Source organism: Parasteatoda tepidariorum, chromosome 10, assembly GCF_043381705.1.
Source record: "Parasteatoda tepidariorum isolate YZ-2023 chromosome 10, CAS_Ptep_4.0, whole genome shotgun sequence".
Lineage (NCBI taxonomy): Eukaryota > Metazoa > Arthropoda > Arachnida > Araneae > Theridiidae > Parasteatoda > Parasteatoda tepidariorum.
Window position 1 is genome coordinate 66,089,956 of NC_092213.1, and position 13,210 is coordinate 66,103,165.

General features: G+C 26.4%; 1 protein-coding gene across 2 annotated transcripts; it reads left to right on the forward strand.

Moving 5' to 3' along the window:
• Nucleotides 1-58: 58 nt before the first annotated feature.
• LOC107441860 (renalase) lies at nt 59-12,444 on the forward strand. Of its 2 annotated transcripts, XM_016055251.4 has the most exons (7): nt 61-281; nt 1,827-1,932; nt 2,569-2,714; nt 4,264-4,431; nt 5,571-5,744; nt 6,393-6,568; nt 9,713-12,444. In XM_016055251.4, the coding sequence occupies exons 1-7, from the start codon at nt 155-157 to the stop codon at nt 9,899-9,901; spliced, it is 1,086 nt and encodes a 361-aa protein (XP_015910737.1). In that variant the 5' UTR covers nt 61-154; the 3' UTR covers nt 9,902-12,444. The 2 variants fall into 2 exon arrangements, with proteins under 2 accessions (XP_042908391.1, XP_015910737.1); XM_043052457.2 differs by lacking the exon at nt 4,264-4,431 and having other exon boundaries at nt 59-281; nt 9,713-10,455.
• The last annotated feature ends 766 nt before the right edge of the window (nt 12,445-13,210 follow it).

A 13,210-nucleotide genomic window follows, 5' to 3' on the forward strand; every position in this document is an offset into this window, starting at 1 on the left:
GCGAACTGAGGATCTTCAATGACTTATGATAACAAAAGTTGGATCCATCAGTTTTTAAAGTGGAACTGAAGAAATTTGAAAAGTTGTCAGCTACTTTTTTTCATTTTACAAGTTTTATTTATTAACTGTAATACAAAACAAATGTTCTAGTAAGATGGATAAAAAGATTTTTTCTAAAATTCTTATTGTAGGATGCGGTTTGACAGGTAGTGTTACAGCAAATTTAATCCAACATGAAGCTTCTGCTGATATTGAAATTTGGGAAAAAGAAAATTACATTGGTACAAAATCAGTTCATTTATGTGACCATATTTTTTTAAATAAAACATTTTTATTTTTTACTGTCATTAAAAATCAAAATTTAGTATTTTTAAGCTTAGCCTAGTGATTAAAATATGTCTTTCTTTTACATATTTTATTTAAATGCATCTTAGCACTTAAAAAGAATTCACTCAGGAGTTTGCAAAATAATTTTTGCAGAATTTATGACAGAAACTAAAGCAAGTTTATTGAAATTTAGTTCTATGCAATGTTTATGATTGTTAATTTCAGGGGTGAGATTTTTCCGCTTTATAGCGGATTTCCGCCTTTTTCACTTTTGTCTCTTGAATTTCAGCCTTATTATCAAAAACTCAGATTTTCTAAAAGTTTCAGTTTTTTTTATAAATAATTATATTTATTTCCGATTTGATATATAGATATAATATATCGAAAGATAGATTGAAGATTCAAACTACGTAACTGCTAACCCTTCTAGATATCTACTTATTTTAGCTTTTACGAGCAGAAAATAAGATTTTCCTAATTTTTCCCCTTCCGCTAGATAGCTCGTATTTTAATATCAAGCATCGATTTTCGTAATTACCTGATTTAAAAGTTGCGCACTGTGATTCTTATTCACGCGATTTCAATATCGTTCATTGCATTTCTTATTTGCAAGATTTAAAAATCCAATATCACGATATGTATTGAGGCATTCAAATTCTATGTAACGATTTGTATTCACGGCGAGTTTTTCCAATGTTGTGATTCGTTTACGCGGTTGTAATATTCAACATCTATTTTCGTATTTACACGTGATTTAAAAATTAGCCTTTGGATTCGTATTCACGCCATTTAGAAATTATGCATCGTAATTTGTATCTACGCGATCTGAAAATTACGCATCATGATTTGTATTTTCACATTTTTGAAATCCAATATCGAGCTTCATTCACGTGATTTCAATATCGTGATTTATGTTCACGCGATTTTAAAATCCAAGATCGTGATTCTTGTAAAAAGTAAGTTTTTTTTAAAATTAGTTCCTATAAATGTGTCAGTTTTTCTATCGACGATTCTTGCTATATGTTGACATTACAACATCAGCGAAATCATTACTATGTTGACATTACAACATCAGCGAAACTGGATAAGAATATGTTACTGATATTTTTGCTATAAATCACAATTTACTTGCATGAAAATTCAGCTTTTTTGCCTTTTGGCCAATCTCATCCCTGTAATTTTCATTGCTTCCTCATCATTAATCCTCACTAAATAGTTCACCTTTAACAGTGTAAACAATTTCTATATTTAAAAAAAAAGTAATTAAATTTTAATATAAAATGGTAAAAACAAAAGATAATTTTTTGCAGTAAAAAATTTGTTCCCCAATGCAAGAAATAGCATTAGTTATCTTGAACTGATTTTCTATTTCTTAATTTTTTTGGTAATGTATTTTATGTTTTCTGTTATTTACTAATTTGGGTGAAAAACTCTTCTACTGTAATATATAAGATTTATAAATATTGATTTAACTGCAGTTTCTCATTTATGAATTTTAGGAGGCAGATTTCATACATTCCATAATCCAAGTGAACCAAATTGTTCTGCAGATATGGGTGCACAGTACGTAAGTGCCACTTTGGAGTTCATTCGAAGTCATGCAAGGCAAGTATATAAAAGAAAATTTAATCGTGTGTCTTTGTTTTATGTGACTAATTCTTTAATTCATGTTATATGTGATCAAACATTGTTTTCTAATTTATTATTTTGTCATATGTTTTTAATTATTTAATTTTCAAAGTCGATTACTAAGCTTTTTATGAACTTATAAATATTGACCCTAATTTCTTGCTTTGAATAGTTCAAAATTTCTTAACTATTCTGATTAGATTTTGAATCTACATATTTTTTTCAAAAAAGTAAAATTAATATTTCAAAAATTATAACTAAGAGATTCATTATTTTAACCCAATAACAGTGTTGATAACTGATATACAGCTATTAATTGTAGCTCAAATTTTTATTGCTATTTATCCTAACTATAGGGGAAAAGAATTTTTAAATGACTTTGAGTAAATTTTGATACATTTCTCACTTACAAGTGTATATGGATTTTTAATAATTTTAATCTACAAAAGTTGAATAGTAAATTTCGTAACAGTGAGCATGAGTGTTACGAGAAATTGTTGCTGTCAAAAATCCTTTTTGCTATTTGTCATATGTTATATGTTAAATAATATTGTAGTTTAAATTATTATAGGAAATTTTTTAATTTGTATTGTTTATTTATGTATTTTTTAGGTTTTATGATGAATTACTTGATAAAGATGAACTAGTTCCTTTAGGTCAGAAAATCGAAAATTTCCGAAAACTCTCTGAAAGTAAAATGAATTTGGTTGCACCAGGTGGTACTTCGTCACTCATTCGGCACTTTTTAGACAGAGCAGGTAAATAATAAGTGTATGAATTGATGTTATTGTTATTTTAAAAAATATATTTTACAATATGTTTAGCAGTTCTAAAAAATGTATATTGGTAAACTATAACTTAGTTTACAAATACAGTGCACTCCCGATTATCCGGGTTAATCACCAAGACAGGTAGCACGGACAATCAAAAACCATGGATAATCCGAAAACTCTCTTTTACTAAAGAAAAAATCAATATCAGTACAAAAAATATAAAAATTACTGACATTTGCATGCTGTTTAACATAAAACAAGTAATTTTCCTTTTAAAAAAATGTCTAATGCGTCTTCGCCATATATCGATACACATATTTTACGAACCTCAGTAATGTCACCGTAATCAAATCCTCCCATGTAATCTAATAAAGTTTCCACAGAGCAGCAGAATGAGAAAGTGTATTTCTCTCATTTACTACATCTTCTGCATCAGTTACTATCATCACTATTTGATTTAACAACAAAACGATGCCTTCATCTGTCAAATACTGGAACCCAGGCTCGCATGCATCACTTTGAAACCAAACTTTTAAATTTTCTTCGTCAAGAATTTCGAAACCTTAGATTTCTTTTGCTTGTTCAAGAATACTGATATCATATTTTTCTTGAATATTTCAAGAAGATTATTCATCAAGCGGTATGATCTTTCTCCACGATCGTGATAACGTAGACGATTTTACCTTTCGCCATGCTGCTGATATTCCATATACTGCAATTCAATACGAATATTGCTTCGAAAAATTTGGTTGTGTTATAAAACTTGAAAATATTTTTCTTTATTTTTTTTGTGTGACTCCCGAATGAGCACGGATAATCCGCAAACCGGATAATCCGCGCACAGATAATCGAAAGTGTACTGTATTTGCTATTTATTTATTCCACTGTATTTGACTTTGAGAAGGTCTATAAAACTATATTAATTATATTTAAAAAAAACTATTGACTCCATTAAATTTTTAAAATAAATTTTAATGATGAAAAATCTAAGTTTGTAGAAGTTCTTATAAAATAAATTTTTGTACTGTTCAATGCATATCACAAATAATAACCTCCTACTGTCATTATGCAAGTTTTTGCAAAACAAAAGTGTCTTAAAAATTTTCTGAATAAAATGTATTTTATGCATTTAGTTTTAGTAAAAATGTTTTCAAACTGTGGCAAAAAAATATAAATTCTAGAAGATACCTAGAAAATATTTATTTTATAATATCCTGTACTTAAAAAAAAAATTTTTTTTCTTTTTTTTTTAAGTTAGACTCAGTTAAAAAGAAATTTCAGTATTAATCAAGGAATATAGAATGCATTAAAAATATCTTACACTACTGTATTTTTATTTTCATAGTTAAAAAAATAAAAATATATCAAAATTAAGGTGTGATATTTTGATTTATATCTCTTTTCAAAAATCATTACTTGCTCAGCAATCATAAATATTCTTGTTAACCTCTATCATTAATGTATATAACCTAAATCATTAACGTGTATTATGTTTTCCTTTTATAATAGTGGTAATAAAAAAATATCTTTGTAGATGCCACAGTGCATTTAGGATATGAAGTAACAGAAATGAATTTAAAACCTGATACAAGCACATGGGAAATTAAAGCTAGTAATGGAATTGTAAAAGAATTTAATGCTGTTATACTAACTATACCTGTTCCAGAAGTTTTGAAATTAACTGGAAATTTTCAAAAATTAAGTAAGTTTTGTGCAATGTTTGCTGGTGTATTTTTTGTAAATTTTCAGAATCAACACTTCATTTACTCTGCGCAAATGTACCTATCAAATATTTTATTTTTTTAAACTTAAAGGAAATAAATAAATAAAATTAAATATGGTGTTTCATTTTTCCCTTTTTCTGATATCATTAGTAAAATAAAATGTTGTAGCTTTTTTTAAAATTTTTTATAATTGGTAAAATATTTTAATTTCGTTACAAAAATTTTAGAAATTTTATTTCAATATATCAGGAGTTACAAAACTTGGATTATTAGGTCTTGCAATATGGATTATCAAAATTTTTGTTTCTTTTTAAAAAAAATTTCTTAAAATTTTACTTTTTAATTAAATTTTAGACATGTTTCATAAACACATTATAACAGGACATATTTAGATTTATTTTAGTTTATTTATCTTATTATTTTAGAAGACTCTTAATGTTCTTCATGTGATTCTATTTCATACAAAATCAATCTTTTCTTCAGTTCATTTTTTTTTTTTTTTTCAAATGACAATTTAGCTTGACACTGTTTTTTTAGAAACAGCTATTTTACTCAATGACATTTCATTGAAAATGCTATTTCAGAAAAAATTTTTAAGTTGCTAAGTCTATAGAAGCATTGGTTTTGCCGTAAAAAGATTGGGAATCTCTGCTCTATAAGTTAAGCACTTTTTTCTGTTTTATATATATAGATATATATACACACGTTTTTTCAATTGTCATTCTATATATGTATAAATAATATTAACATAATTAGTATTATTTTAATGAAATGACAATTGATGGGAAATTTTAATCTCTTTAAAGTTAGTTTTGAAGAAAAAAATTATTGCTATATTTAATGTTTACTAATGTCTTCAAAATAGCTTTGTTCAACACTAATAATTGCAGATTGCAGAATAAGTACATGTAAGAAAATTTAATATCTTTTAAAAGGGTTTAAAAACTTCATTTACATTTCATGCAATGTTTGTTAATATAATTATTATGATTCTTTGAAATAATTCTTATCATCAATTATAAATTGATTATTTTCTAGAATTACACTTATCAGCTATCAATTGTTAAAGCTTTTAATTTTGAATTTTGTATTTATAATCTTTTTGTATTTATTTCAGATCAAGATGATGACATCAGAATGGCAATGGAGCAAGTAAAATATTCCTCAAGATATGCTGTCACCTTGATGTATAACCAATCACAGAATGTTCTCGAAGAATTGCCTTGGTCTATGAAATATTTTCCTGATGATGACATCATTGCTTTTATAGCTCTAGATAATCGTAAAAGAGGTTGACTTAATTTTGCTTCTTTTTTTTTTATAAAATCTTTATTTTAATTAAAACTGAGTTTTGTAAATATTACTTTCTTAATACAAAAATCTATAAAATATAAACTTGATTTATTTTTCTGTATATTATGTTATCAACAAAGTGCATTCCATCTAGAAATTAATTTTTCACACTTATCAAATGTTTTAAATTGTTCAGCTAAGTATAAAATAATCTGAATTTTGAATTTACCTACAACTAGATTTAAAAACTTAAAAGGAAAAGATTAAGTGAAATATTAATTTAGATAGCATATTAAGTTTGATAGTTCTTAATTGTTTTTAATCTTGCATGGTATCATATTCTCATTTTAAAGTGATATTCTCATATAAATTACCTTCAATTGTAATTCCATTTTTCCTAACCTTCTTGATTTATTACAGATTTCTGCAATCAATAAATGTTAATATTGCTTTGAATGATTTAAAGATAATTAGCAAAGTCCATGATTATAAATTTTAATCTTTTTAATTCAGAATTTTCTTTTTATTATACCTGTGTGATAGCAATAGAAAAATTTTATATATTGGCATAATAAACTTTAAATATTACAGATAAATTTTTTTTACAAAATGCATTTGGACCTCTGTAATACCATTTATATTTCAGGTCAACCAAACGAATTGCCAGCTTTAGTTATGCACACAACTGTTAAATTTTTTCATAAATACTCTGACTCAAGTGAAGATGAAATAAAAGATCTTGTACTTAAGCAATTAAAGTGCCTTGTAAACAATGTACCTGAACCATCTCATGTAGAGTGCATTAAATGGGATAATGCTCAGGTAATCAGTTCTAAAAAAATTTCGTTCATGTTTTAATTTCCATCTTTACTGTTTCTATGCATCAAAATATTCTCTATCAAAATCTAGACAGCTGTGATGGCTAGGGGGATTGAGTGTTCACCTCCCAATGAGGTAACCCAGGGTTGGGTCCCAGCAATGGCTATTTAATACGAATTCTGATCCCGGTTAGCTTTGACCACAATGCTAACATAAAATATCTTCAGTGATAAATATACCATGGCTACAGAATTGAACATTGGTAGTTGTAAACTCTGAATTGGTTCGGCTGTTCTACAGTTGGATGTAAAAATATAAAATAGCAATCTAAAGTTTATGTTAATTTTTTGCAATTTTTCCTCATTATAATAAGTGCTGTCTAAATCAAAGATTGCTAATTTTTTTCTGATTTTTATTTATTTTTATAGTGTAATTATAAATAAAAATTAAAAAAATAATTAGAAATATCTTCTATAGATTTATGAATTATATTCTAATTTTTTTACTTCTGATTTGTGAATTTTATTCCTTATAACATTGTATTATATTAGCTTGCAGTGAACAATAATGTTTAATTAAAAAATTTAAAGTTGAAGCTAATTCTGCTTTTAAATTTCATTGATATAAAATATGATACAATGTAATTAAAAATTAAGATTTTAAACTACATTGATTGCTATAACATATTTGTATCTAACTATATGCTACTTTTAAAGTAAAGTTAAAATGCATACCTCTGACAAATTATAATAAGTTTTCGAAGCTATATAATTTTTTTAAGAATTCATGTCTTTGTGAATAAATATTTTTAGAAATTATAAAAGTGTTAAGTACAATAAGAGTAACTAAAAAGTGATGAAGAGTTAAAGTGTAGAATTATTTTATGGCTTCTCTCTTTTAACTCCCATTTACGCAAGTAAAATTTAGTCTTGCGATCAAACTTTTCACCTTTTCCGACAATCTAAAATACTCCAATCTCTAATAGAGTTCTATGCCTGATGTTCAACAACTACAACTTCATTTCATTTCCAGACTGCTACAAGCAGAGTTTGTTGTCAAACAAAACCACTTTCCAACTAACTAGATAGCTAAAATCTTCTTCGGAACCCCCTTTTTGGAGAATAATACCTTTCAAATGTTTTCTGTCCACTACAAAAGATATTTTATCGTGAAATAAAATTTATACATCAATCTAAATTTCAACACATTTTAGCTGAAATTCTGATCTTGATTCCCTTGTAAGTTAAATTGTTTCCTAAATGGTTCAAGCAAAATTTGATGCCAAACAAAATTTATACTACTTTTCAAAATATGTAAACTAACAGACACAGAACATTAGAAAAATAGTTATAAAATTAAATTATTTAAAGAAGAAAAACATTTTTTAGGTTTGGGTATAGTTTTTTTTTTTTAATTTAAACGACTTAAAACTCCTCATGCACCACAAAGTATAGCATGAGGCTTACAGTTGTAAGTAAAAAACAAAAGGAGAAAAATTTACAAATTTACATTAAAAACAAAATTCCGCAAGGCCGCAAGACTTTCAATACTTTTGACCAGTTCTGATAAGACAGGTGGCCAACAAATTGAAAGACGTCTCAAATCAGTCTTTAAATTCATTCGGGCACTCGCATAGAGACTACAGTGAAGAAGAATATGTTCAGCATCTTCATCAGCATCACCGCAAGCACAAATTCCACTGGTCTGCAGATGGAAACGAAATAAATATCTCTTAAAATTTCCATGGTTTGTTAAAATTTGGGTCAATTTAAAATCAGTTGCAAAGAATTTACATTGCAAACGGTGAAAAATGGATGGAAAGAACCTTTTCGTCCAAAGCGACCGAGGCGAAGCAAGAAATTCAGCATTCCAGTCCGCAATGATTTTATCTCTAGCGATGCGCTTCCAGTGAGAAGCTGGAACAGACACCCTTAAGTCTATTTCACCACACGTAGCTTCCCTAGCCAATTGGTCTGCTCTTTCATTGCCCAAAATACCGCTATGGCCACGAACGTAAGAAAAATGAATAGTTACGTTTTCAAGAGCGTTCAAAATCGAGTGAATTTCCACCACAAGCTTCTCAGTAGAAGTCGTGTCACGCAAAAGAAAAAGTGAAGAAAGAGAATCTGTACAAATGAGATATTTAAAAATTTGATTTTCACTAAAAGAATTTTGTATCCACTTAACAACCAGGTTTATACACAAAAGTTCAGCCTGGAAAACAGTACATTCATTATGTAGTCGGTGCTTGGCAGTAACCTTCTCTGTTCCATTTTCATAAATTACAAAAGCAAGACCAACCCTTCCATCAAGCTTACTACCATCCGTAATTTGGGTATAGTTAAAAGGAGAAAATAGTTTTATTTTTGTCAGACCTAAAATTCAAAAAAAGGGGTGCTCCATTTTCATCTTCTATCAAGTACCATCACGCAAAATCCTCCCCTTCTCAAAATTCAACATGTTATTTTATTATTATACATTTTCTTGTTGTCTTCGGAGAGTTGTCTAAATAATTCTTTAACCTATGTTGCTGACTAGTTACAATGTAAAGGAATTATTAACATTGCAGTTAGGCTCCTTGTGCAGCCTTTAATTTATGTACAATTTCAAAACTGATAACCTTCTTTTTTTTTTTTAATTTTCAGAAATATTTCATTTGTAAACCTATAGTGATGCGACTGACTTCAAGTCTAATTTCCGCTACATTCGCTGCGTCATGTCAAAATCAATGATAGCAAATGCAGTCATGATCCTTTGTCATAATTTTGTTAAATGATGTGGCATTGAACACCACATAATCTTTGATAACATTCGCTGCGTCATGTCAAAATCAATGATAGCAAATGCAGTCATGATCCTTTGTCATAATTTTGTTAAATGATGTGGCATTGAACACCACATAATCTTTGATGTAACCGGTGGAAAAACTCACGGGGAGCATGGTGGTTGTTTTTTTTTATAAGACTTCCAAACTCCATAGAGAATTGTGACTGACCCTGTATGTAGCACATTTTTTTTAAAAAAAAGTCTTAGTAAAATTAAAGTAATTTCTTACTTTTAATGAAACTATTGCTGTGGAACTGCTTGAAAAATATATTTAACATATTTGTTTTTCATATCATAAACATATTTATTTTTATTTGACAGGTTATTGATGCTTATATTGATAATCCTGGTTGTGTTGTTTTAAATGCACACCCATGCCTCATTTGTGGCGGTGATAGCTTTACAGAATCCAACTTCAATGGTTGTATTACATCTGCCTTGAGAATAGTAGAAGAACTGTTAAAAGGGGTTACAATATCGAAAAAATGTCACAAGTCAATTAAAAAGTGATGTAAACTAATACTTCTATATTCAAGTGTATTTTTTTATGAAAGTTAATTTTTTTATGTAATGGCTTTTGCTGAGAGAGAAAATTTGAAATATGATTTAACTAATTTAGCTTTGGTGTATGTTTTTAAAAATATTGCAATGTATTTATTAATTTAAACCATGTTTATTTATTATTAATATGTTTTATAGCGTTTGCGTTTAAAGAAAATTTATTTTATGAAATTGTTTAGCTTGCTATATAGTGATTTAAAGCTATGATAAATGTATTATATAATTGTATCTTGCACTTAAAAATGTAATTGTAAAATAGTTTACCATCAAAAAATACACTTTGAAGAATAGCATAAGAAAAGTTAAAGATAGATGAAATATTATGGTTTATGGTAAAAAAATCTTACTCTGCAAATTATACCTCAGAATTTAAAAAGTCATTTTATCATAATTTTATTATAATCACTAAAATTGTACTGAACTTGAACTTCTACTCTCTCTTTAATTGAACAGGGTAATTAAATTTTTTTAAAAAGTAGACTACTAGAGTGTTATTTTTAAAATTTTTTTTAATTAATATATGGTAGAAAAGTTATTTTTTCTATTGCTTTAAATATATTTCGATTAATTAAAACAGCAAAACAATATCTCTATAAATTAATTTCTTATATTTGCAGCTATAATCTAATGGCAAACCTTATTCCACCTATCAGTTTTTTTTTATGTTATATTTATATTAATTTAATAGTACATTGAACACCAAAGTAATTTAATTGTAAGCCTTTCTTAAAACAAATCCTAAAATTCTTCAAATTAAAAAAGATGAGGAAAAAACTGTACAATTTCATAATTTTGACAATTATCAACACTCAGATTCTTCATTACCTATGATTAATAACTTCAGTGTCATAATCACTTCCCCAATTCTCCACAACAGTTCCAAAGTTCTGTAATATATTAGTAAAAAATTGATCCAAGACATGCACATAAGCACAAAATTGCTCCAAGTACACTCTCGATATCTCAACGTTGAAGGGATGCTAAAAAAAATTTCGAGATTGCGAGTTTTTAAAATAACAAGTTCAGAACTAAATATGTTCTAAAAAGTAGAGAAATATATTCTAAAATATTGCTCTAAAAAGTAGAGTCATGAAACACAAGAATAAATACTTACTATTAAATATGTATGTAATGATAGTTGACTATAAGTCTAATTACAATAATAATAATTTTATTTTTAAAAGTAAGACAAAAATAATTATGCCTTTAAATGGAAAAGAATTGGTTTCCACTTAACTTACTTTGTAATTTTTCTGAAAAAATTCAACATAGCAAGGTTTTGAGAAGAAACTCTTCGACTCAGAAATTCAAATTAACATTAGGTTGATATATAATGCCTAGAGGAAAGTATTTTTTTGACATAACAGGATTTTGAAGTAATCTGAGTTCATTATATTGAGAGTGTACTTTATATTATTGCAAAAGTGGGATGTTTTTAATTTTATTTAGGTCAGTATTGTTAATAAATTTACAAATCCCAAAAAAAATAAAATTATAATTTAAACGACTTTATGAGTATAAAACTTAAGTTATAAAACTGAAAACTAGCTTATTTTTAACTTAAGAAAATTACTGATCTGAATCACTTAACATTCACATCACTGTAAGTTATTTATATTGGGGAAGACATAAGCATCCTCCTATGTTTTTTGCCATTAATTACTAAATAGCCTGTAACATCAATGATAATGAATATTATGTATCACAATAATTATATCGATATAATTCATTTTTTTTTATTATAACTTTAACCTAAGCAGTTGTGATCTTTCCCAACTTAGATTTGTTGTAAAACTGTAATTTTTCAGCATCTCACAAAGTTTTCACCTTAAAATAACATAATTTTGAAGATTACCTTCGAAACATTTTTAATGGAAAAGCAGAATTGAAAGAAAATAGAGAAAACTTCAAAAAAAAATTTTATTCTATGAAGTTTGGTAACTATATAACAAGCGACTTTACATAAATATTACTATAATAATTATTGAAAATTTATTTTAATGCATTTTGAGAACATAATGAAATATTTTAACACTAATATTTATAACTAAATTGTCTTCCAAAAGTTAAAGAAAGTAAAATGTCAAATACTGTTGTTCAATAGTTTAAATTTATGAGAACAGTAATTTCTGTCATTTTCTCCTTCAACATTAATTGTATTTTTTTTTAAAATAGCTAAAGAAATTATAATGGCAACATTTTTAAGGTAATACTTCTTATATACATGCAAAATTTATTGCAATTTAAAACAATTTTCAATTAATTTTTTCATTTCAAAAATAACTACCTAGTTACAAGTTTTCATTGATAAATAAAAAAAACTAAGTTTGTGCAATTATAAAAAATTGCACTTGAATATTTGCAGCTTTGAAAAATACTACTTGCGTTCAAAAAAAAATATTTTTAAAATTCCAATTCAAAAAGTAAACAAGCTTTAAAGTTCTGCCTAATAATTACTCTATGCATAAATTTAGCACAAAAAAAGAGAAAAACTATTTTTGAAAGATTTCACTATAATCTTTCAAAGTGCCTTAAACTTGCAGCAGAAGAAGAAAAATACTCCATATAGCTAACAAGGTTCCTTAAATTCTGAATTGTTAAATTAACTGAATTGTTAATTAATGATTTAGAATTTTAATAAAATAATTCTTAATTATTAAAATAGTATACTATGTTAATGATTAAAATAGTTTATGTGTAAATTAATTTATAGGAATAGGCAAGTTATTTCTTCCTTTACACTAAATTTCAGTTTGCCTTTAAAAAAAATTTTATACAATAATTATAACAAGTTGCATAAATTAGTATTTTTATCTCTTTATTGCATTTGCTATTTTAATTTGAATAAGGATTGTTAGATTAGTACATTTTATTATTTATTCCAGAAAATTTATTTTGAAGTGTTATTTCCTCTTTTATCTTGGATATTTGTTTGAATTGGATATTTGTCTGACTGCAAATTTAAATTGTTGAAGTTTTCATTTCTTGTACTTAATATTACATTAAAAATTATTTATACGTTGTAATTTTTGTTTTATTTTAACTGTGTAGTTATGTATTTTTATATTTAAAGTATTTATATTATTTGTAACAAAACATTATTATTTAAACTATCGAGTATTATTATTAAAAATCTCTCCCAAACTAGATTTGAAAATATATTGATAATCCAAAATTTAGTTATTAAGAATAAAATAAAATTATTCTACTTTCATCAATGAAACAAAGTGCACTAACTTATTAAATGACAACCAAAAT